This window comes from Haematobia irritans, chromosome 2 (genome assembly GCF_050003625.1).
Source record: "Haematobia irritans isolate KBUSLIRL chromosome 2, ASM5000362v1, whole genome shotgun sequence".
NCBI lineage: Eukaryota > Metazoa > Arthropoda > Insecta > Diptera > Muscidae > Haematobia > Haematobia irritans.
In genome coordinates this window covers 71,391,468-71,418,540 of record NC_134398.1, presented here as the reverse complement: position 1 = coordinate 71,418,540, position 27,073 = coordinate 71,391,468, and the positions used below count along the sequence as shown (strand labels likewise).

The 27,073-nt window shown below is 36.7% G+C and overlaps 2 protein-coding genes across 2 annotated transcripts in view; one reads left to right on the top strand and one right to left on the bottom strand.

Moving 5' to 3' along the window:
* The window catches only part of LOC142225484 (protein rolling stone-like), a 52,308-nt gene that overhangs the window by 24,458 nt on the left and 777 nt on the right, over positions 1-27,073 (top strand). Inside the window, exon 5 of the mRNA XM_075295256.1 lies at positions 26,881-27,067. Within this exon, the coding sequence (XP_075151371.1) occupies positions 26,881-27,067 (187 nt within the window). The remainder of the gene's footprint in view (positions 1-26,880; positions 27,068-27,073) is intronic.
* Positions 4,897-14,016, bottom strand: LOC142225482 (uncharacterized). The gene is made up of 2 exons (XM_075295253.1): positions 12,165-14,016; positions 4,897-5,283 (listed from the first exon to the last, which is right to left on the bottom strand). The coding sequence occupies exons 1-2, from the start codon at positions 13,888-13,890 to the stop codon at positions 5,180-5,182; spliced, it is 1,830 nt and encodes a 609-aa protein (XP_075151368.1). The 5' UTR covers positions 13,891-14,016; the 3' UTR covers positions 4,897-5,179.

The following is a 27,073-nucleotide window of genomic DNA, read 5'->3' as shown; positions in this document are numbered from 1 at the left end:
TGTAAGTCCATGTTTTGTATGCTATGTAATCAATTTGGCCGAATGAGGCTTCTGGATTAAGAAAGTAAATAAATAAATAAATAAATAAAGTTGGAGGCATTTTTTTGGCAACGTATATGAGAGTACGAAAGATGGTTATTCTGCTATTGGCGGCTAGAGGCTTGTTACTAATGCTGATGATGTCATGGCTACATTTCTGGACCACTATTGTTCAGCGTGGTCTTAAGGAGAAACTAAACATTGGAAAGTGTTCAGTGGTCGTCATTACTGGACAGACTAGCTCAGTTTTTCCGAATTAGGCGAATTTCGCCCAGCAGTTCGATCGCTGATACTGCGATGACCGTTGTGGCCGCGGATTCGCTGAAGTACCTTGTCGTAGTCTTCGATAGAAGTTTTCCATTTTGCAGACATTTAGATCATGTCTTGGCGAAGGCCAAACGTATCTACACCCAAAGAAATTTGTTAGTAGGGAAAGCAGAAAAGTCTGCTAAAACAGCAGAAAGTCTGCTGAAAAAGGGACAGCAGTCACTGTTTGCTGAAATAGCAAACATTTTCTGCTATTTTTGAAGCTCGATTACACTAAAACATGTTTTATTTTGTCTAAAACAAATAAAAATGTCAACTTAAGAGCTATCCTAACATAATTAAACCAATATTTTATGAATATCTATAGTATTTGAAAAAAAAATCTGAATATTTTTTTTGCTGATCGTATTTAGGAGCTTGCAAGTATATTACAGTGCAAAAATATACCAAAAACTACTTTTGGTTCTTAAATATGCTTTGGGGGAAAATTTATAACCTAAAAATTTTATAAATTGTTGTTCATTTGGCCCTGAAGTACAAAAATATAACAGCAGACATCGACTGCTGTTTTTAGCAGACTTTTTTCTATGAGTGTATTTTTCCTATTGGCGATTGATTAGTGTGACAGGAGGATGCTTTGTAATTGGTGCATAAGTCGGAGTCATTTTATTGCCAAACGGTATGGTGGTGGAGTTGTATCCATTTGTCACAAGCGGAACTTCTTGATTTGGACGAAGGAGGACTGCTACTGTTTTACCATAGGAGATATGGTACATATGATATTGATGACACGGTCTAATTGACATCTCAGTAGCTCGGGCCAAGTAGGTGGATTTTCTATATATTGTAAATATCTTAGTTTAAGACCTAGTTTTTTGTTCAGTTGTAGTATAATTACTTTTTAGTTACATTATTTTGTCTCTTTTTTTTGGACTCCACATTTTTTGAGACGATTTGACTGAAGATAAGTTTTTATTTTATTTATGTTATGACAGGAGATCGTGGTATATATGCGACAAAAGTTTGGGAGATTTTTACATTGATTACATAAGTTAAGTTCTACTTGTTTATAAGGATTTATAAGAATTTTATGGAATAAAAATTAACTCTTTAAATACTAAAAAAACTGGAGAACAAAAGCCATCAGCAAAACGCAAAATGTCTAAAATCAAATCGGCATTTTTCCAGTTCCGTTATAAGACAAGTTTTGTTTAAAATCATAATTTGATCTCGATTTGCCTGGATAAATTTGTTAGCTGCGTTTTTTGGGAATCAATTGTTAAAGACTTAAGTCCCTAATTGATATCTCCAGATTTTGGGTGGATACACGCAGAGAAGAAACATGATTGTCACAATCATATTCGAAGAGCAAAATAATATGATAGGAGCTATTTTTGCGGCGACCATGTAACATTTTAACCTGCAACCATGTTGGCTCAGTGAACATGGTTCTAAGAAAAATATAATTGTCCTCATCTAAAATGTTATTATATTGATACAAAGAATTTTGTTTGAATGACCATTGTGACCATTGTCACAATTTAAAATGTTATGGTATTCATTAAAAATGTTTTTCTCCTATAGGAGTAGGCGTTTGGCTGATGTGCTTGGTTTAGCTACTTGTTTTGCGGATGTGCTGGCGAGGCCCAATAACTCGGGGGTGCTTTTATTGATTTATGCTGCGCCCATTATATACCCAGCAAAAAAAAAATTGGAAGTTCTTCTAAAGGCACAACTTTAAATGCATTTCCAAAAATGTGCTCCCAAAGATGTTCTTTATTTTAACTACACAGGAAGTTCATTAGATTCAATTTTTTATAACTCGCTTTTTTCATAATTTTTAATGGGAAATTATTTTTTTTTGTTTCAAATAGGTTAAAAGTGTTTTAAATTGATTACATTACCATATTATGTTTTAAATAAATGCTATTATAACTCATTCACATTATACTTTCAAAATCGACTTCACAAGATGGCTTATAAAAAGGGATATATAAAATCCACTTTTAGTAGATTTTGAACATAATGTGAATGGGCTATTAGGTATATTATAACGCAATTCACGCATCAGACTCTCTTAAACAACAACTCCTTATTTTAAATGTAAAATTAATTTGCGTGTAATCTTATTTAGACGATTTGTTACATTTTTGTTTATTTCTACAATATTCGTTTCTATTCAAGTAATGTTCATATTACAGCATTACTCGCCATATTTTGTAATCGGCTAGATTTGGTTGCCTGATACAATAAGTGGCTATTTTGCAAACTTTGGTATACATATCTACGAATAAGTGATTACAAGATTTTGAATAAAACACAAACTATTTAGGAAATTATTGTAATTTTATTTTATTATGATATATTGGTATTACTCAATTATGTATGGAACAAAATATCGGCCAAATGGGCGCCACGACCTCGGTGGCGCACCTTCATATAACCCCAAAGAAAAAAGTCCAACGGTGTCAAATCACATGATCTTGGCGGCCAATTGACATCGCCATTACGTGAGATGACACGGCCATTGAATTTGTTGCGCAAAAGAGCCATCGTCCACATCCATATCTTCCAATTCGGGCCATAAAAAGTGCGTTATCATCTCACGATAGCGAACACCATTCACAGTAACTGCTTGGCCGGCCTCATTTTGGAAAAAAAAACGGCCCGATGATGCCGCCAGCCCATAAACCGCACAAACAGTCACTCTTTGTGGGTGCATTCGTTTTTCGACAATCACTCTTGGATTCTCATTCGCCCAAATGCGGCAATTCTGTTTATTGACGAATTCACTGAGGTGAAAATGTGCCTCATCACTGAAGATGATTTTCTTCGAAAATTGATCATCCACTGTTGCCATTTCTTGGAACCATTTAACACGTTGTTGGATTGTGTATCTCTCCATGGTTCAAATTGAGTAAGTCTGAAATAGAGAAATGTCAAATAAAATTCGGAAAAAAAACTTGGCGTTTAGGTGTGGTTCACATTCAACATCGGCCCTTACAATTTAACCACCCTTTATTAGGTGATTATATGCTTTAAAAGCACTACTTATTTCATGGCCAAAGGTATGCCTGGGGAGAATTACTTTCCTCCTAGGACATGCGTATGTAAATGTAATCCGTAACGATGCCAATTAATAAGTGATTATTAATTTTTAACAGGTTTACCTACAAGATTACCGGGTAATGAGAGTTTTTGCTGAGTATTAATAAAATGGTACAATTTATTTAAATTTTGCCGAAAAAATGCTAAATCCATTCTAGCAAAATGGCATTTTTGAACATATTTGATGTCGTTAGAATGCAATGAAAATCATAAAAAAATTTAAAAATTATTTATTTGTCAAAATATAACAAAATTTCTTAATTCACATCCAAATCATTGAATTCGCATCACATGCAGTGGAAATGCAGTGCAACGGTTGCTGAAATCGTTAACATCCGTCTTATGACAAACCCATGTTAAATTCATCGCTTCTGCGTTAATTTTGCACCACTTCCGGATCCAAAAAGAAAATTTTCACTACATTTTTGGCGGCGCTTTTTTTACTGGGTATCCGGTGGGCAGCTGTCGACGGTGCCCAGCGAATATATAAAATGGGCGTTCGATGGCAAGGGATGTTGAGCATGTTACTTTGTTCGAGTTTGGTTGGATGAACGTTCGCAGGTTCCAAAGATAGGTTGCTAAAGCGTCTTACTGAAATTGGGCTTCCTTCGATGCGGAACACCACGTTTTCGGAGGTTGACAAATATGTTGAGGGGTTGTTTCATATCCATTCTGTTTTGACGGGTTCGGACTAGGCAGTCTCTTGAGGGGATCAGGTGGCATTCTCTGACAGCATCCATGGAAATGATTAGTCTATGGGAGAGGAGGTTTCTAAGGTCTATTGGCGCAAAATATAATGACTAATGCATGAGCTGTCATGTGGAGAAAAAGGAATGAAATACAACTTGTGTGAGTGCCCTGTATTTTTTGTAAGGCGTTAGCGAATTTTAGGACATATAGCTTAAGATAACCGGCGGTCCTGGAAAATGTTAACTTATGCAGTCTGCTAATGGTTTTGGAACAATCAGGTTGCTTCAACAGATGGAAACAATCGGGTGGATTCAACGGTAAAAATAGAAGTGTCCAGTTTTTTTTGTGGTAATTCTTTAACGAGATTCTGAATCCTCGGGTCAGTTGAATCCCTTCGGATGAAAAGTCGGTGTCTGGTCGACCTAGAAACGTTACCCCTGAAGAATTTCCTTCTAGCGTCGCCGAATATTCCAAATATTCTATGAGTCAAAAACAAATTTTCTACTTTTATATCCATAGCCTGCAGTGAACAAGGGCATGGGTTTGAATCTTAGTAATCTAAAATCTTTACCACATATTACTTGCCACTTTGCGTACTCGCCGCATAAGTTCGCTTTATATCTTAACCCTCCAATATGTGATAAGGTTCCTGTGGACTTAGTTTTATTCATGCACAAATCTGTCTTTTATTTGATGTCAAATATGGTGATTTATTACTTATTTTACTACTGGTTGGAGTGTGACGATTTAACCATTTTCCAACCCTCGTATTTAGGATAGTTAATTCAAATATTATGTCTAGTTTTAAACAAGAAAATTTTATTCAGTAACATAAAAATTTGCTTTTCAACTCAACATTTCACGAATATTCAGATTTAATTTCATTACACATGTTTACACCATGGTGTATTTTTAGAATTCATATGCAAACTTTGTTTACACATATAAGCGTAGACTTACGATTCTAACAAAAAAAAGTGTTATGATAAAAACAAAAAAATAAACAAAAATATAATCCATATTTGTACATTATTAAGTATCATTACTTTACTAAGTATCATTAATTCCATCCAATTCATAACATCAAACAGCATCTCTGTGGGCAGTTAGTCATAATGTCTCCTATTTTTTCAATTTTTTGGATTGTTTCGTCATAGTTATCCTTCAAATTGGTAATATCTGAAATTAAGTTTAAAAAATTATAAATACAAGTGTGTATATTGTAATATAATCAGTAGTAGACAGCAAACAATTGAATAGTTGTAATGGGCGACTGGAAATATTGGTCTGAGACTCCACAAAAATTCTGAGTCGATCTAGCTATGTCCACCCGCCCAACGGCTGAACGGAACAGCGAAACTATAAAACTGGTATCGCACTATTTAGTTAATAATAAGTAAAGCTCCCACCTAGACCGATCCCCAGGATTGCCTTCTTGAGCATCGTGAAAGCTTTCTTAAACGTCTAGCCGCAAAAAAATTAGATTTAACTTCCGAACGGGTCTGAAGACCGATTTTTCATCCGATTCACTCGAAACTTGCTACGTAATATAAAAACCGCACCATCGCATAATTGGATATAGACCCTTTGTAAATTTATGCTAAACCTTACACACATCGTATAAGCAAGATTTCGGTTACGTTATCGCAGAACGATAACAATAACGTGTTTCAAAAATTCTCTATTTCTGCTATATCATAAGCCTGATTTAGGGAAAACATGCTTTAGTTTGGCTGAAACTAACAAAAAGATAATCTAAAGGCTGTTGTAACACAATATAGATTCCTTGCATTTTCTCAAAAACCTTACTAATAATGCATAAGCTTTTAATAATATTACAGAAAAGAAGTGCTCAAAAGCCCATTTTTGGTTTTTAAAAATCTTTCGGATGAAGTTTTAAAACCTTTTTACGAATTGTTCGCTAGACCAATAATTAGCAAAATACGACAGTAGATACCGACTGCTGATTTTTTCAGACTTTTCACTTTTAGTCTATCACTCATAAATACTGCAATTTTTTAAGAATTAGCTTCAGAACCAAATTTGTCTACTTGGCGTCTTATAATATTTTAATCCGTTACGCTTAACAATTCAGAAAACTATAGGTCAAAAATCATATAACATCTGTACATTCAACATTGTTACGTGCGATTTTTTTCAAATAGGGATTTGATTTCTTAGTCCCCAAACAGAATATAATGATTTAATTAAATTTCTAACCAAAAGCAAAAGTAATTGGCCTTCATTTTCATCTAACCATATCACAAATTATTGACCTATTGGTATGGATGGTCAACCATACCAGACTATTCGAGCACATCGAGAACACGTCCTTACCGGCAGGAACCAAATTTTGGGTTCCTTCTTATCTGCACACAAACATTTTTCATTTTTTATAATCACGAAAATCGCTGATTCAATCATTGTTTTAACTGAAATGTTTTCAATGACCCAGTTTGATTGAAAACCAACACGATATTCAATGCAAAATTTAATTGAGTTTTCTTACGAAATCAATTTATTTTTGTATTGATCCATTTAAAAAAGTAATTTCTGACAAAGTTCAATCAATGTTTAAATTTAATCAATTAAAACTGTAATTTATTTCACAACAAAAATCCATCAACCATCTGTTTGATGCGATTAAGTAAATAATTGATATTGGCAGTAAATTTTAATATTTAATTGAAAAAATATTGATGATAAACTTTTACGTGTGTGCGGACGCCAGTCGTATGTGGAATTTAGGGATAAAAATATTAAATATCTACCTTGCCGATCTTACCAGTTATTTCACTGCTAGTTTTTGCCCAATTAACCCTTCGTTGCATGACATTGCATATATGCAATGGTAGTTTCTTGCGTGTCTAGCTCCTATTCTTCTACATATTTGACTATATATATATATTTTTTTTTGTTATTCACATTTTGAAAGCCGTAGATTATATTTGGTAAGGATTTTATCAAGAATCGTAACAATTTCATTAAAATTAAGCGAAATTAAAATTAGTATTTTGAGAACCTCGAAAAATTTAACTTATTTCTTTTACTATTATGAAACTTTCTTCATTTTTTTTTTTATGTAAATATAAAATGAAAAGTTTACTCTATTCTAAACACTACGTATATAGTTTTATAATACAAATTATATTTACAAGTGCTCTACGATGAATGATATCATATCTGCAATTTCATGCGTTTTTGTCGATATGAACTGTCATTGCATATATGCCTTATAATTGCATATGTGCAATATCATGCATTCAATCAATTTTTGTCACTACTAGAACACTTAGCGACGAATATGAATATAAAGCCGAGTAATTTGATGATGATGGAGTTTTAAACACGGAGTTTGATATAAATCGAGGTCGTAGAAGAAGCACAGATGTAGGAGAAGATTCGAGTTGATCATTGGCCTACATCGTTGGAGAATCGTATAACATACAAGATGCTGGGTTGTAATTGTTACAAGTATATTCATCGTGATAGATAGGTTAAATGGATTCACAATTTTTTTTTTGCGGTGGTCTATTCCCTGTCAATATTGTTGGTGACAATTTTAGGTGTTTAAAAGCTCCTCAAAGTGGTTTACATTATGGTGAAAGGCCGTTCGAACTCGGCTATAGAGCTTAATATGGAATCGAACTGCCCTCATTGATAAACAAAATGTGGTATCATAATTAACTGAAAAGTCTAAGTGAAAATGAAGTTTTGGGTCGCCATTATACCTAACCTAAGTAAAAAAAGAGGGTCCAGGTTTCCGTGTAGCATATAAGCTGGCATATACCAAAACCAGTTTTCAGCTTTTGGTACGCTCCAACTTCTTTCTTCCATCAAACCGAATCATATAAGATATGGCGGTTTCTATATCTTGCAAAAGCGTAGCATTTGACATAAACAGAGTTCCAAAGTCTCTTTTTCGTCAACATACGGCTGCATACACAAACATCCGCTGCTGTTACTCGGCACAGATGTGTCCCCAACTCCAGGTGTCCGGTAATGATTCCTATGACGTTCCTGTTCGTCATCCTTTTTTCTTTAAGCATGGTAGTTATCCAGTCTTTTTCTTGTTTGGGTCACCCACTAGTTTCGTCGCCCTTCCGACCGTTGCACCGTTCCACGTGGAACAGTTTGGAGAAGCCCGCCAAACGGTTCCGCGTTCTCCAAGTCCATTTCCCTTTGTTTTAAATGTAAAAATGCGGAACTAGCTGTGCTTTTTGATGCACTTTTTTTACTTTTAACATTGCACCCCGACAAGGAATATGTTTCAGAAGAAAAATGTTTGTTTTCGATGGGCGGGCAACATGTAACATGTTTGACGCAACCATGCTATTTTCTCAGAAACTATGTATCTGATTTTGGCAAACATCTTATGTTTGGCGAGAAAACAATTTTTTAGTAAAAATGTTCCATTTTCCCCATTCAGCAATTAAATTTTTCACTTAAAACATGTTTGATCTGATCACATTCCTTCTCTACCTGTGATATATAGAAATAACAACGTGAACTAAAACAAGTATATACGGCCGTAAGTTCGGCCAGGCCGAATATAAGATTCGGTACATAAGGTACCCTCCACCTTGGATTGCGTAGAAACTTCTACGAAAGACTGTCATCCACAATCGAATTACTTGGGTTGTGGTATCTTAAAACTTCTTAACATCGTTTTCTAAATTGTGAGTTAGTCCATACGTGGTATATATTAGACAAAAAAGTTATGTATAGGTATGGACTTTTGCACGATACGTAGAGAGTCAGAATAGAAATATGGGTGTCGCTTATATCGGGGCTATATAGAATTATGAACTTGATATGGACCAATTTTTGTGTGATTGCGGATCGATTTATCTGAGGGCTATATATAACTATAGACCGATATGAACCTAGTTATGCATGGTTATTAACGGCCATATACTAGCACAATTTACCAAATTTCAACTGACTCGGATGAAATTTGCTCCTCCAAGAGGCTCCCAAACCAAATCTCTGGATCGGTTTATATGGGGGCTATATATGATTTTGGACTGATATGGACCAGTTTTGGCATGGTTGTTAAATATCATATACTACCACCACGTACCAAATTTCAACCAGATCGGATGAATTTTGCTTCTCCAAAAGGCACCAATCTGGGGATCGGTTTATATGGGGGCTATATATAATTATGGACTGATATGAACCAATTCCTGTATGGTTGTGGGATACCATATACTAACATCACGTACCAAATTTCAACCGAATCGGATGAATTTTGCTCTTCCAAGGGGCTCCGGAGGTCAAATCTAGGGATCGGTTTATATGGGGCCTATATATATTGACCGATTTCGACACATTTTTGCATGGATGTTTGAGCCATATATTAACACCACGTACCAAATTTCAACTGAATCAGATGAATTTTGGTTTTCCAACAGGCTCCGGAGGTCAAATCTGGTGATCGGTTTATGTGGGGGCTATATATAATTAGGAACCAATGTGGACCAATTAGAGACCATATACTAACACCATGTACCAAATTTCAGCCGGATCGGATGAAATTTGCTTCTTTTAGAGGCTCCGCAAGCCAAATCGGGGGATCGGTTTATATGGGGGCTATATATAATTATGGAGAGATGTGGACCAATTTTTGCATGGTTGTTAGAGACCTTATACTAACACTATGTACTAAATTTCAGCCAGATCGGATGAAATTTGCTTCTCTTAGAGCAATCGCAAGCCAAATTTGGGGGTCCGTTTATATGGGGGCTAATACGTAAAAGTGGACGGATATGGCCCATTTGCAATACCATCCGACCTACATCAATAACAACTACTTGTGCCAAGTTTCAAGTCGATAGCTTGTTTCGTTCGGAAGTTAGCGTGATTTCAACAGACGGATGGACGGACGGACATGCTCAGATCGACTCAGAATTTCACCACGACCCAGAATATATATGTACTTTATGGGGTCTTAGAGCAATATTTCGATGTGTTACAAACGGAATGACAAAGTTAATATACCCCCATCAAAATTGATTATCTGCATGAAATTGCATATATGCAATGTTACGAAACTTTTCCTCCAGTGATCAGAATCGAACGAAAATTGGTTTAAGGTATCATTACTCCATATACAACAATTCTAACATACCAAAAAAAGTTTATCCTTGCTCAAATTAAATCATGCAACGAAGGGTTAAAATCAGACAGCCGTCTCAATTCCAATAATTGATTGCAGCGTAGCTGACGTATGTCTCACCTTTTCGCTTGCCTACATAAACCTACACTACCCGCTGGACACACCCATCCTAGTTGCAGAGTTTCTTGATCTGGACACAAGCTGAAATACCATACCCCAAAGCATAAAACAAGAAATGGATGAAATCACAAAAACACTGTTACAACTGCAACAAAAAAAGTATGCAAAGTTGAAAGTCGGCGGGGCCAACTATATCATACTCTAAACCACCCCTAGTGAATTAGTAAACATTGTTTGTGGGGTATCAATGGCATTGGTTTGGGGAAAACCCACATTTCCATATTTAAGAACATTAAGGGGAACATGGTTATGGGAGTTTTATCACAATCTGAACAGAAATGTCTGATATTAGGAGCTATAGTTGATTCAGAACCTACAGAGTTAGTATGCCACTAATATTGAGTCCATTATTAAAAATTCCAAATTTCTGAAAGCAAGGCAATATACCCAGCAAAAACTAGGTAACCACATCTCATTACAATTGACATTACCAGGAGTAAAGCTGTCATTACACGTTGCATTACATTGCGGCGAGTTATAATGACTAACTTGTAATGACAAAAATAAATACTTCAGGTAATTTTCGAATTGTTATTCTCAAATTTTTAGGCAGTTGTAGTTAACGAATTAATAAAATAGAATAAATGATGGTACCATTAGGTATAATTATTCACATAATCGAGCACTTACATAAAAAAGAATATGTAATGTAACGGTAATTCTGAAAAATTTTCCCTTAAAAAATTTTTGTCACAAATATTTCATAATAATTGTGTTTAATGACATTATCATATTATGTTTTAAATAAATGCTTTTTTATACCTCATTCACATTACACTTCCAAAATGCGCTTAAACTGAATTTCAAATGAAAAAGAGACTTAAAATCCACTTTTAGTAGATTTCGAACCTTATGTGAATTGGCTATTGCATATATTATAACGTAATTCACGAATCCAACTCCCTTAAACACCCTACATTTATTTCTATTTTAAGTGTGAAATTAATTTGCATCTTATTTAGATTATTTATTAGATTTTTTGTTTATACAATATTCGTTTCTAGTCAAGTAGTTCTTCTATTACAGCATCACTCGCCATATTTTGATCCATTGTAATCGGCGATAGAAATCAATATTTTCGAGATTTGGTTGCCTGAGACAATAAGTGGCTATTTTGCTAGCTTTGGTGTATCTACGAATAAGTCATTACATATTAGGTGATTATATGCTTTAAATGCACTACTTATTTTATGGCCTAAAGTATGCCTGGGGAGAAGTACTTTCCTTCTAGGACATGCGTATGTAAATGTAATCTGAAGCGATGCCAATTAATAAGTGGTTATTAATTTTTAAATAGGCTTACCTACAAGATTACCAGGTAATGAGAGTTTTTGCTGGGTATTTATGTAAGAGCTACATGTAAGTCTAAATAAAATCGGCTAAACATATACATTTGCAATTTGAGCAACATTGGTTAATAAATAAGAGTGTTATGACCAAATTTGGGAAAATCGATCGATGCATATATATGGGAGCCATATCTAAATCTGATCCTATTTGGATTATATTTTGTGGGGTTTTTTATATTTCAGGAGATTATCTCTTACCAAAATTGAATAAGATCAATTAAAAAAATAAAAAATAATTTTTTTTCGGGCGCTACATATATAAATCTGAACCAATTTGGATGATATTTTGCACATATAGGCAGTATTATAGAAAATTAGAGTAAGTGTATGTTCCCCGTCCAAATTTCAAAATGTCGGTCTTATATTGATGTTTGAAGTTAATTATTATGAATATGAACATTAAAACTCACCAATTTTGAAACCGTGAACTTTTATATATTTCAAGCGTTGTGGTAACTTAGTACTGCCAACTAATTTGGAGAAGACATCATTTTCAAGGCAGAATTTAATATTAATTTCAACAGCCAATATCAAATATGGATTTATGGATAACATATCAAGCCAGAAATCAAAGTAATTTAAAAATGTAGTCCGCATGATGCTCATAAAGTTTACATTTGTTGGGACCGCCTTTGGATCTTCCACTTTTACTTCCTTACTTGTCATAAACTCACTAAAGGTAATTTCCTGTAACGTAGGATGTCCCAATAAAACCAAGACCTCTCCGAAGTTTGCATGAAATAGTATGGTAATTTTCTTTAAGCTCTTCAATTTGAAGAAAATTTCGACTGGTTGCATTCTACGTATGTTTAGCTCTTGCAAATTGGGAAAATTCTTTGGAATATCTTCCATAATGGGGTGCTTGAAACAGCACCACTCCAAGTGGGTTACTTGTTTAAATTGTTCAGGGAAGTATTCGTTAAAGCATCTTTCAGGTAAATCAATTTGTAGGCGACGCAATGTGGATGAAACATAGATTGGAGTTGCTGTACCGCTGTAAAAAGTATTTTCAGTGCTAAATGATACCAACGGCATATCTTCCAAGATTTGTTTTAGATTTGTCCACGACATACCATTACATTTGAAAAGTTTCAGCTCTGTCAGTGTTTTCATGGGGACAAAGTTACTTATTTTACATTGTGTGATTGTTAAACTGTCCAACTTATTGCAACTTTTATTGATGATTGTAAAGAATTGCTTGGGAACAAAATGTTCCTCTTTGGTGATGAAGTGATCGCGATAGGCGTTTATTGACAATTTTCGCAGATTTATATATTTGCCCAAAAACTTTTTGTAAAATGCCACAATATCATCTGTGCTTCGAAATTCACCTATTTCCAATTCTTCGTAAGTGTTTGGGGGTTCAGGTTTCTTGACACTTATTATCTTCTTCTTATTAGGAATGGCCGGAGTTTCGGGATGAAATATGGTCTCATCTAAATGCAACTCCTTTAAACTTAGTGTACTTAAAATTGCTTGGACGTTGTCATAGGTGACCGAACGCGGACCAATTCTTCGTGGTGAATAACTCTTAGTAAGAGATAGCGATTTCAGGTTCGGCATATTTTGAAATGTAGCCAAGTCGATATCCTTACCCAAAATTAGATTCTCACCATTTACATTGGTACAGCAACGTAAAATGAGCTTTTCAAGCTTAGGACATTTCTTTCCAAGTATTTGCAAAGCTCTATCCGATAAACACATATTATAGTACATAATAGACTTGACATTTGGAAAATGGTATGGGAAAACAACAGGATATTTAAAAGTTCCAGCTCCAAAAATATAGAAGTGTTCTATATTAGAGGCGTTCAGCTCTAAAAACTCCACTAGACCTGTATGTTCTAAATACATACGATTTTCTCCTAGTTCATATTCAGAGTTTAGTATGTCGTCAAAATTTTCCCGGGTGAAGTTAGATATGGCCAGCATTTCGTCGGTTATAATCAATTCAACTTCTCTGTATTTGGTCTTCCATACGAAATTCCGAACGACATCTTCAAATATTGTGCATACTCGCGCCACATTTAACTGATCTTTGTAATCCAGGTATTCGACCACCTGTTGTGCTATATTTACGTTGGCCAAAAGCAATTCCAAATTAATTTGGGTACTGCTGTCATTAGCACTCGCCATTTTGCAGGCTGGTGGTTACAAAAGTTAATCTACGTGCTATTGAAAATATAATGAATAACTTAAAAACGAACGAATGCGCCTAGAAATAATTTGTATTTTTGGCAGCTATGGAACGCTATTGATGTTCCTAGAAATCAATATACCTGAATTGCGACGCTAGCACAGTGTATAAACACAAACATAGCGATTGGCGGTAATCGAACACTTGTTGAGTGTGTAATGCGCCGTCCACAATATAATTTTATCCGCATGGAACGTCTGTGTTTCTAATGCGCTTTACAGACTATCAGTTATTCCGGACGGAATGTCGGTGTTTGTAAAGAATCTTACAATGTGTCGGATCGATACGACATGTCGGCGATGACTAAATAATCGGTAAATGTGTTATCGATCCCATAAACATGCAGCAGTATCGATTATGCCTTCGGACTTAACTTATAATGTGCACAATATATGGGATATGTTCGACACAAGCACTGTCGTCCGGAATAACTGATAGTCTGTAAAGCGCATAATGCGCTTTATGCGCTTTTCAGATTATCAGTTATTTCGGACGACAGTGCTCGTGTCGAACATATCCCATATATTGTGCACATTATAAGTTAAGTCCGAAGGCATAATTGATACTGCTGCATGTTTATGGGATCGATAACACATTTACCGATTATTTAGTCATCGCCGACAAGTCGTATCGATCCGACACATTGTAAGATTCTTTACAAACACCGACATTCCGTCCGGAATAACTGATAGTCTGTAAAGCGCATTACAGTTATCAGTTATTACGGACGGAATGTCGGTGTTTGTAAAGAATCTTACAGTGTGTCGGATCGATACGACATGTCGGCGATGACTAAATAATCGGTAAATGTGTTATCGATCCCATAAACATGCAGCAGTATCGATTATGCCTTCGGACTTAACTTATAATGTGCACAATATATGGGATATGTTCGACACGAGCACTGTCGTACGGAATCTTACAATGTGGCCGAACGCGAAGAATTGTCGGATGCGCCTTGCAGACTATAAGTTTATCCGGACGACAGTGGACGTGTCGAACATATCCCATATATTGTCCACATTATAAGTCCGAAGGCATAATCGATACCGATTATTTTGTCATCAACGAATTGTCGTATCGATTGAACACATTGTAAGATCCTTTACAAACGCAGACATTCTGTCCGGAAAAACTTATAATCTGTAAAGGTGGGTATTAAGGTCGAGCTTAGCCGCTAAAGTGAAAACTAAATCAGCAAAAGAAGGCATAACATTATAAAGGGTGATTCTTTTGAGGTTAGGATTTTCATGCATTAGTATTTGACAGATCACGTGGGATTTCAGACATGGTGTCAAAGAGAAAGATGCTCAGTATGCTTTGACATTTCATCATGAATAGACTTACTAACGAGCCACAACGTCGAATTTTCAGTGAATGGGCCCTAGAAAAGTTGGCAGAAAATCCGCTTTTTTATCGACAAATTTTGTTCAGCGATGAGGCTCATTTCTGGTTGAATGGCTACGTAAATAAGCAAAATTGCCGCATTTGGAGTGAAGAGCAACCAGAAGCCGTTCAAGAACTGCCCATGCATCCCGAAAAATGCACTGTTTGGTGTGGTTTGTACGCTGGTGGAATCATTGGACCGTATTTTTTCAAAGATGCTGTTGGACGCAACGTTACGGTGAATGGCGATCGCTATCGTTCGATGCTAACAAACTTTTTGTTGCCAAAAATGGAAGAACTGAACTTGGTGGTTCCGAATGGACCACCTAAGACGCAGCCGCGGTCAACATTTAAATGAAATTATCTTCAAAAAGTAAATGTCATGGACCAATCTAACGTTTCAAATAAAGAACCGATGAGATTTTGCAAATTTTATGCGTTTTTTTTTTAAAAAAGTTATCAAGCTCTTAACAAATCACCCTTTACATATTTTTTGCAAATTTTATTATAAGTCGATGGCGAATAGCCCAAAGCAAATTTTCACAAAGTGTGTCTTCCTTAAAATGGATTATTAAAGAAAAGTAAGTACATGGAATTTTATCTGGTTGGATTAGTTTTTGTGGACGGAAATTGTATGGTAGAATTTATAATAGGGCTGTTTTCTTTTAGCACTGGATACCCTAAGCCGTGAAGGACTAAAAGAAAACAGAGTACTCGCTTATCCAGAACATCTCCAAAAATATGCAACACTGTCATCAGCTGTTTAAAAACAATCACAGAAAAGAAGTTAAATCTTGCATTTTTAATATATGAAATGCTCCAATTTGTAATAAATATTTACTGCTGCGATTATTTATGACACTGTACCACTTTGAATTACATGTTTTTTAATAAATTAGTCACAATAAGTTGTTATTGTGAATCATTTTATCAAAATATAATCCGGCAACATCGGCGCGACTTGCACTGCTGAGTTGTTCTGGATAGAACACCAGTGCAACGATGTTCTGGATAGCCCCAAGGCATATTAATTAAAGGTAAAGTCACGAGCAAACGTGTGTACACCCCATGATATTTAGAAAGTCAAACTGAAATGACAGATCACTTAAGTTGATATTTTGTGTATGTGTAGTGTTGTTGTATTGTTGAACGTTTGGACTTTGTTGTAAATTTAGATAATTATATTTAACAGTTTTTCAAGAAAGCTCTTTTATTTTTCTCCCCAGTTTCTAACACGTAGGCGAAAAGTTTCATAAAACTAAACCCATACAAACAACACAATGTAAACAAAAGCAATATTTATGTACACAAAGAATGTAAACAAACCTACTAAACGTAAACAAAGACTTTGACAAGATGAATGTCGATATTAGTCACCTGATTGCATGACTTTACCTTTAATTAATATGCCTTGGGATAGCCCATACAAATGGTGCATCCAGTGCTAAAAGAAAACAGCCCTAATATATTTTTGGTGCTTTTCGCCCTTCGGGAGTTGGCATCACTGGTTTTCAGCACTTCATTATCGATTTTATTTAAATAAATTATAATAAGCTAGTTGCGCTTGGTGTTTCACAAAATATAAAATGGCTCTTGTAACAATAGTGATGGCAAAATACTTTCATGTACATTTCATACCTTTTCACACGCTTCCCCCATCACAGTTGGCGATTGTTGCAGTGTCACTTACGAGTCTGTGGTAGCGATGAGGATGAAATGGAACTTTGAAATGCTGGCAGGGGACCGGCTTAATAAGAAATTCCGCGCAAAGAAGTCAATGTAGTGCCTTAAATAACTTTAAACATATATTCCTAAATGTAAATATTTTAAGTATTTTGTTCGCAACACTAATATCTATATTTTTTGTATTCTAATTATCTATATTGTGTTGTAATAAACTAAAAACAAACTTGAAATTTTTCTTTTACTACACAACTTATAATGGGAACAAAACGATACGGAAAACCTTCGAAATCGAAATGCTATCGAACTCGAAAACGAATTAGAAATAGATTCGTTAACGATAGATATCGTGAAACCTTCTTTAACAAATCACTTGCAAGCCTTCGAAAACGAAGAGTTTGCTGGCAGTAAGAGCACGACAGATTAACGTTTTTCGAAAAAAATTTCGAACCATTCTCGTTTTCTTCGAGAAAAAACCGAGAATATTTCTATATCGAATACGATAACGAACGTTGTGGGTAACCAAAGCGATAGCCGGTCACTTGTTTCGTTGCATTCCTTATGGAGCTCAAAATTCCACGGAATGCCGTGACCAGTGCTGCCGCTAGTGAAAAATTTAGTGAAGTAGATTTTGGAAAAAGTGAATTAGATTGAATAAAATTGAAGTAGCATACATTTTTGAAAACAAAATAATAGAATTCATTTTATTATACCCTCCACCATAGGATGGGTGGTATAAATATTGCTCTAAGACCCCATAAAGTATATACATTCTGGCCCTGCCAACATTTTTTGAATTTGGGGGCGCTTCTGAGAATCCCCAGTACGTCGAAAACAATCATATACGATATCAAAAACTCGTCGGAAAAGCGCCGTCACTATTGAGAAGTTGTACCACGCCAAGTTACTACAAAAAGGTTTCGCATGAGTGCAATTATTAGGTGCCTTTATAGATCAAATTAGAACGACGCCAATAAGAGACCCTCCAAACAATCAGAAAAAGCACATTTTAAGATAGTGGTAAAAGAATCATTGTGGTCGAGTAAAACACGTTTGTTTAGATATTTATTAATTTGATTAATCATTTACAAATTCTTAAAAATATAACATTTATACCACTATCACATCACATTTAACATAATTTTTTGCATTAATGATGATGTAGAGTTACAAGTAGCGAGTTACATGTTGCACCGTCTATCAGCCAGTGTTTTTATTCGATGTAGGCAGCGTGTCTGTAAAATATTTGAAAAACAATCACTTTATTCCATTTGGAAAATCAAAAATTGTTCACCAATATACCTTTCACAATTTTAAGCGTAAAATCTATGTTTTCAGAACTTTATTTTCGTTTTTATTTAAATAAAATATAACAAGCTGGTTGCGCTTGGCGTTTCACAAAAAATAAAATGGCTTTTGTAAAAGTAGTGATGGCAAAATACATGTATGAAGTACATTTTGTACTTTATGATATGCTGCCCCCCATCACAGTAGGATGGTTGTAGTGACATTTACGAGTCTGTGGTAGCGATGAAGATGAAATGGAACTTTGAAATGCTGGCAGGGGGGTCGTGGTGAAATTCTGAGTCGATCTGAACATGTCCGTCCGTCCGTCTGTTAGGTTAGGTTAGGTTAGGTTAAAGTGGCAGCCCGATTAAGATTGAGGCTCATTTAGACTATTCAGTCCATTGTGATACCACATTAACTAAAAGTACCTATTACATATGGGCACTTCTAGTTTTAACCGCTGAACCTTCTTGATTATTTTTCTTTGTTGAACCAACCAGATTGTTCCAAAAATATTAGCAGACTGCTTAAGTTAACGTTTTCAAGATCCGCCAGTAATCTGAAGCTATATGCTCCTAAAAGTTGCTTGCGCTTTACACAAAATGCAGGACACTCACACAAGAGGTGTTTAATTGATTCTTTTTCCTCCGCATCATGACAGCTCATACAATAGTCATTATACTTCGCGCCAATAGTTTTTGCAAAATCTCCTATCAGGCAGCGACCCGTTATAGCAGATATCAGGAGTGATACCTGACGTCTCGAGAACATTAGCATATCTAGTGTGCGGTTTAAGTTGAAATGGGGCCATATTTGCTTGGTGTCGTTACAACCCTTGCAATTCTCCCATCGAACATTTGCCATCCTAACAGCCTTCTCACGCAGCATGAGCATGCAGGTAGCTAGGGGCATACCAACAAATTCCAGTTCCCCTGGAATATGTAAGGTAGTCCCTAGCCTTGCCAACTCATCCGCTTCGCAGTTCCCCGGTATGTTCCTATGGCCAGGCACCCATATTAGGTGAATATTGTACTGCTCAGCCATCTCATTGAGAGATTTGCGGCAGTCGATGGCCGTTTTCGAGTTGAGGAACACAGAGTCCAAGGATTTTATTGCAGGTTGACTGTCTGAGTATATATTAATGCCAATATTTGTTGGAACATTACTTCTCAGCCAATTCGCCACCTCTCTTATTGCTAATATTTCAGCCTGAAAAACACTACAGTGATTAGGTAATCTTTTCGCTATTCGAATTTCCAGGTCTTTAGAATATACTCCGAACCCCACTTGTCCATTCAATTTGGAGCCATCAGTGTAGAAATCTATATATCTTTTATTCCCCGGGGTCTGTGTACACCACGCCTCACTGTTGGGAATTAGAGTTTCAAACTTTTTGTCGAAAAGTGGTTTTGCCAGGGTATAATCCACTACGTTAGGCACATCTGGCATTATTTTGAGGACCGAACTATGACCGTACATTTTTTCCGACCACAGCGATAGCTCGCGCAAACGCACAGCCGTTGTTGCAGCTGACTGTTTGGCCAAAATGTCTAAAGGCAATAGATGTAGCGTGACATTAAGGGAGTCTGTTCCTGTCTTACTAAATGCGCCTGAGATACATAAGCTCGCCATACGCTGAACTTTATCTAAACAAGTCGGTTTCTGAAGTGCCGGCCACCAGACTACAACACCATATAGCATTATAGGTCTAACTACTGCAGTGTATAGCCAATGCACAATTTTTGGTTTTAGTCCCCACTTTTTCCCTATTGCCTTTTTGCACGAGTACAAAGCTACCGTGGCTTTTCTCGCCCTCTCTTCAATATTAAGCCTAAAATTCAGCTTCCTGTCCAAAATAACGCCAAGGTATTTTGCACACTCACCAAAGGGAATTTCAGTACCCCCTAAGGAAATGGGCCTAACCGTGGGAGTTTTACGATCTTTGCAGTACATGACTAGTTCTGTCTTTGCTGGATTCACACCAAGACCATTATCTTTCGCCCATTTCTCAGTCATCCGGAGAGCTCTCTGTATAATATCTCTGATTGTGGATGGGAATTTTCCCCTGACTGCTAGCGCCACATCATCTGCGTATGCCACCACTTTTATCCTTTCTTTTTCTAGGGAAACCAGAAGGTTGTTTATAGCAACATTCCAAAGAAGAGGTGATAGAACTCCTCCTTGAGGAGTGCCTCTGTTCACATACCTTTGTATGTTTGCTTGCCCTAGTGTGGCTGAAATACGTCTCTTTATTAGAAGTTCGTCTAACAGCCTAAGTATACCTGGATCAACATTCAGAGTTGTCAGTCCATTTAATATCGAGCTCGGATGGACATTATTGAACGCCCCTTCGATGTCTAGAAACGCCACGATTGTGTATTCTTTGACAGATAGTGAGCTTTCAATAAAGCTGACTAGTTCATGCAATGCGGTCTCAGTAGACCTGCCCTTCGAGTATGCATGCTGTCGTTTCGAGAGCAAACTTGAATCCACGCTAGTTCTAAGATACATGTCTATCATCCTCTCCAGGGTCTTAAGTAGGAATGAGGATAAGCTGATTGGTCGGAAATCCTTCGCACTCGAGTGAGAGGCTTTTCCTGCTTTAGGTATGAAGACGACTTTTGTTTCCCTCCACTTTTCTGGAATATATGCTAAGTTTACACATCGTTTATATATCACCTTCAACCAGGGGATAACTCTTTCAGCCACTGCCTGTAACTCCGCCGGAGTAATTCCATCAGGTCCGGGGGATTTGAATGGTCCAAAGCTATTTAAAGCCCATTTTATTCTAGATTCCGACACAATTTCCTCGATAGGAAATGATCGCTGAGCCTCTGTTACACCGCCGGAACATGGTTCAACCGTCTGATTTCCAGGGAAGTGTGTGTCCAAAAGTACCTCCAACGTCTCCTCACTGGACGTTGTCCAATTTCCCTCCGATGTTTTAATGAAACCTGGAGCGGTGTTAGTGGATGCTAGTACCTTCCGTAGTCTGGAAGCCTCTGACGTATTCTCAATACTGCTACAGTAATCATCCCAAGAGTTTTGTTGAGACCTTCTCAGTTCTCGTTTATATTCTCTCAGATTCATCTTGTAAGTGTCCCAATCCTCCGGAGCTCTTGTGGACTTTGCTTTGTTAAAGAGCTTCCTGCAGGATTTCCTCATATTACTTAACTCCGTAGTCCACCATGGCGGCCGATTTTTCCCCTTGGCTTTCCTCTAGGGCAAGCAGCTTTCAGTGAAATGTTGAAGGCCTTAGTAATCCGCTCCACTGCGTGTTCGATATCTTGCACAGTGCTCATATTTGTCTCCGGCATTTCCGGTATCATCGAATTGAACGATTCCCTATACCTATTCCAATCAGCTTTCCTAACATTTGGCGGAAATATGGTCTTTGAAGTACGAACAGCCAATCTGAAACTGATGTAGCGATGATCTGAGAAGCTATGTTCCCTCAAAACTTGCCACTCAGATATCTTATCATTCAGTTCCGGAGAGGTCAACGTTACGTCCAAAACCTCTTGTCTGTTCCTGGTGACGAAGGTTGGTGCATCTCCCTTATTGCAAACTACCAGGTTAGTACGCAAAATAAACTCTATTAGCGACTCTCCCCTTGCATTAGTATCACTACTTCCCCAAATACTATGATGTGCATTTGCATCGCATCCCATAATGAGTTTTGTCTTTGTTTTTAGTGACTCCTCAACTAAGGTCTTAACGGCACAGGGTGGCATCTCCCTATCATGTCCCATGTAGACCGAAGATACCCAATATTTGCATGTGGATATCTCTAGACTGGCTACGACAGTGTCTGCATTGCTCAATGAAGGAAGCAGAAACAAGTTTAGTTCGTTTTTAGCAATTATACATGCTCGATTTATATCGGTACCGGTATTATGCAAAAGTTTGAAACCCGGAGTGCTTAATTCACAGATCTTGTTCTTATATATGTATGGTTCTTGAATAAGAACTATATCTATGTCTCCTTTCATCAGGAGAACTTTTAAGGCAGCACAAGCGGCCTTACAATGGTGAAGATTTATCTGGAGGAACCGTAGAACCATCCAAATTTTCAACCACCGTCACATCAGCCGCTTCAATTGAGTCATCAAGGGCTTCCTCTTCACAGATCTCGGTGACTCTCGCAACAATCCGCGGTTCAGTTTTGGTGAGGCTTGAGCCTGTAGAAACTTCCCGCATATGATTTTCGCCATAGTCTGCAGGTTTTATGTCTCCTTCGGCTTCGCTAGGAGATTTTTCCACTGCTGACTCTACCGGAGGCTTGTCCGTTTCGGAATCCTTTGGCTGATCGCTTTTGTATACCTTCATATGGATATCATGAAAGCCATAACTTACGCGTCCTTGGGTCTGGGCTAGATGTGGCAGCGACTCTATGTTTAATATAAACACCGCATGTCGTCTTGGTCCATCCACCTCATCCAAACGACCAACCTTCCAATCGGCGGTTGGAAGATCTGGGTTACATTATTTTAGTCTCTCTAGTATTGACTCAGGATCAGGAGGGTTTGCCGGTATCCATGCATGTGCTCTAGGTTTAGCCGGTATGTCTTTTTTATCGACTAACTCCAAAGCGGCTCCTTCCCAAACTTCACCAATTAGCATCAATGCAGCTTTAAAGCAATCCATAGACCTCTGGTCTGCAAAAGCTATTAACTTATATCGTCCTTGATACCATCCAGCATCTTGCCGTCGAGGACTTGGTCCGGGAAACTTTTTTCGCACCTCTGAGTAGACACCAGACATCGCGTTCTCAATTTCCCCCCATTTTTGCCTTGGAATCATACCGTCCAATGCTCCTTTATTAATAATAGCCATCACAAGGCTGTCTTTTGCAACTGAGGCAAACGATCTTTGATCCCGTTTAGAGGATGGCAGCTCATCCGGTGATCGTTCCCTTTTTCCAGCTTCAAGAACTCCTTGAGCCCATTTTAAGGAATCGCTTTGCTTAGCCGACAACGTGCTTGGGTCGACTGATCCTAATTTCTTTAGGATAAACAAAGCATTTCTTCGTTCCTTGAATCTCTTTCGAGAGGGATTGCCTCCTTTTGATGTCGTCACCTTAGAAAAGGTTCGACTTGCCAAAGTGTCACCGCCAGTCGACCCGTCTACAGGTCGACTAATTGGGCCTGACTCTTGGTCGATGCCCAAATTTATAACTTCAGTCGTTACCCGTCCACTGGGCCCTGAAGTTAGCAACCCAGTGGATGACTTTGAATTTCGCTGCATGGTGGTTTATTATTTCCACCACACGTGAAATTCGTAGTAAGTACTTATTACGATGAAATACTCCGCTATTAACAAACACGTCCGTTCAGTTCGACGGTTTATGATACCGTCTGTTGAAATCACGCTAACTTCCGAACTAAAGAAGCTATCGACTTGAAACTTGGCACAAGTAGTTGTTATTGATGTAGGTCGGATGGTATTGCAAATGGGCCATATCGGTCCACTTTTACGTATAGCCCCCATATAAACGGACCCCCCAAAATTGGCTTGCGGGGACTCTAAGAGAAGCAAATTTCATCCGATCCGGCTGAAATTTGGTACATGGTGTAAGTATATGGTCTCTAAAAACTATGCAAAAATTGGTTCACATCGGTTAATAATTCAATGATTAAAACCGCTATGTTAATCGTAATTAAAGGAATAGGAAAAACAATTAGGTAATATGGGGAAAAATTTAAAAATTTTAAGCAGAACAAAAAGTGAAGCACATTTTTGGAAGAAGGAGTGACGAAGTAAATTTTGTGAAAATGAAGCAAAATACTTCGATTGAAGTAGTAGCGGCAGCACGGGCCGTGAAGGTTAGCGGAGTGTCGCCAAATTAAAATCTATTCCAATTGGCGGAAAATGGGACAGTGTTGCCATCGCTTATTAAATTTTTGTTGTTGGCTGGCCACGTGGTAATTCTGTATCTTCAAATTACTAAAGAAATAATATGACTTTACATACATGCATTTATTCAGTACCAATGTTGAATATTAAAATATAATGCTATATTACATCAAAAACTAGCATATGTTTTATAATGCTATATTATTTGGGAAGCCCAAAAATTGGCGATGGAATGCCGTGACAGCTAGCGTCGTGTCGCCACGCTAATATATTTGAATTCGTTGGGGTTAGAGCTGCCATTGATTTCGAGTTTTAAACCAAGTAAAAAGTCGGTCGGGGCCGACTATATATACCCTGCACCACTTTGTACTTCTACATTTTCTACACCATCCCAAATCTTTATGTTCCCATATACAGTGAAACCTCGGAAAATTTGACACTCTGAAAACCGGACACTAGGGTTTTCTTTTTCCCGGATTTTTGCATTCCCGGGAAAGCGGGATTTTTTTCAAATTTCCCGGGATCCCGGTCAAAGGAAAACCTGCTTTGATGTGGAATACATTTAGACATTTGAATAAATTAGAAATAGCCTAAAGCTATGGTTATAAGGCGCTCTCTGGACAACTAACAATATATATTATATTGTTCTCTTACATCAGCCATAAACTATACTAAAATACGAAATATTTTTTAATACAAAACATTTTGATAATGGTTAAGGCAGTCTCTTTCGGTATAGTTTTCGGAAGAGCACTATTAATATAGTGGGATTTTTTGTAACACTAAAAAACTGTTTGGAAATGAAAGAAACTTATTTCGATTTCACCATCGTTAAACGGGGCCAATAAATGCACATGCTCAGTCAATATTCCCAAAAGGGAAACATGTAACAATCTGCCTAACACAAATACTAACCTATACACACTATTTTCATTATACTATCTGTCGCTTTTGCTGCATTTTTGTTTTCATTTTTTTTTTTGTTTTTAATGATTATGATAAAATATTTCTATATTTGCTGTGATTTGTAATTATAATTGTTGATTTGTAATTGTAACTTTAAATGATTCGAAATTGTAAATCGTACCAACATTAATCACATACTGTAGTTTAAAAGATTTTGTATATCTTGTAGTTTGTGAATGAATAAAATAAATAAATAAAAAAATAATAATACGACATTCACATTACACTTCCAAAATCCACTTTAACTAGATTTCAGTTGTCGTATGACCTATAAATAAGGGCTTTAAATCCCAATTTTAATAGATTTCAAGCCTAATGTGTATAAGGTATAAATTTGAAATTAAAGTAACTATCTTAAAAAACGTACGAATTTTCTTATTTCATAAAAAACATCCTTGCAATAATAATGAAATTTTGTAATTATGCAATTGACAACGTGGGTTACATAAGGTAAAATAAATATTGTAAAGAAAATTTCCCGGGAATTCCCGCACTTCATTCCCGGGAAAGCGGGAGCCAAAAAAATAGCAATTTCCCGGGGAAAAAACCCTACTTGGGACGTTTGCAATAGTAACACATTAGAATTAACCTCTCAAAGCTGGACACCTCCCAAATGTGGACAAAATTTAGGCGAGCGTGGGTGTCCAACTTTCAGAGGTTTAACTGCACATATATTTAAATCTGACCAGATCTGAACCAAACTTGTGAGACTTCTACGAAATCTAGAATTAAATTTAAGTAGGTTAACGCCCTATGGTGGAACACAATTTTAGTAAAAAATATGAGAAATATTAAAATTAAAGCAATTTTTGGCAGTTTTATCGGTCCATAATATGTACATATTAGAGTTATAGACAAATTTGAGTCATTTTTATAAGTTTTCGACTAACCTACCTAACCTAAGTAAATTGGATTGAAATTTTGAAAGATGTGATTGATCCATTTCCGTCATGATTCATATCGGTCGACAAATATATATGGGAGCTATATCTACATCTGAAACGATTTCAACCAAATTCGGCACACTTTACGACACTATCAATTGCACTCCTTGCTTCTGGGGCCTTGTTAGTAGATATCGGGCGAAATATATGTATATATGGGAGCTATATCTAAAACTGAACCGGTTTCTTCCAAAATTAATAGGGTTCTATTCTGACCCAAAACACATACTTGTGCCAAATTGGAAATCGATTGGACTTAAATTCCAAGTTAGACTTTGATTACAATAATGTGTTCCCAGATAGGCGGGAAGACGGACTCGGGAGCCGGCCCAGAGCAATATTGCCAAAGCCACCATATGTCTACCTCGTCTCCTTTTGGGTGTTGCAAATATATGCGCTAACTTATAATACTCTGTTCCACAGTGTGGCGCAGGGTATAAAAAATGTTGTACCCAACGACCAATTTCCCTTCCCTTCAGCCGGTTATTATGGTTACAAAAATTAATAAGTCTTTACTAATTGAAATAAAACAAAAAAAAAAAAAAAGAATGCCGTTTTTTTGGTTTTTTCCCTTTGTTGGCCATTTTATTTTATTTATTTATTTATTTAAATTGTACTAAACAGTAAATATAAGATGAGAATGGGTATAAGAGAGAGAAGCTTTAGCAACTTAGACCATGAGCTAGAATGAGCAATTGTATATGATTAAATTGTGTGTATTTATAATACCCTAGAGTTTTGATGTTACATATAATTTTATGAGGCTATGTTACTAATAATAAAGTTGAAATAAATAAAATTTTACAGCTGACAATGCCAACGCCTCGGACCTTTATAATTTATGGGCTCACGGCTTCAATTCAATTCTGATGGTCTTGGATCACATGTTAGTTGCCTTTCCCACACGACTGCTTCATTTCATATATCCCTTGGCTTTAGGTGTAATATATGCAATATTTTCAATTATTTATTACTACGCTGGAGGGCTTGATCCGTAAGT

Bases quoted from the DNA above. Each gene is read 5' to 3' on its own strand.
- LOC142225482 (XM_075295253.1), bottom strand. From the start codon at position 13,890: ATGGCGAGTGCTAATGACAGCAGTACCCAAATTAATTTGGAATTGCTT. The intron at 5,284-12,164 runs GTGAGTTTTAAT...ACTTAATTTCAG, and splicing joins AGTTCACGGTTTCAAAATTG to ATATTACCAATTTGAAGGAT.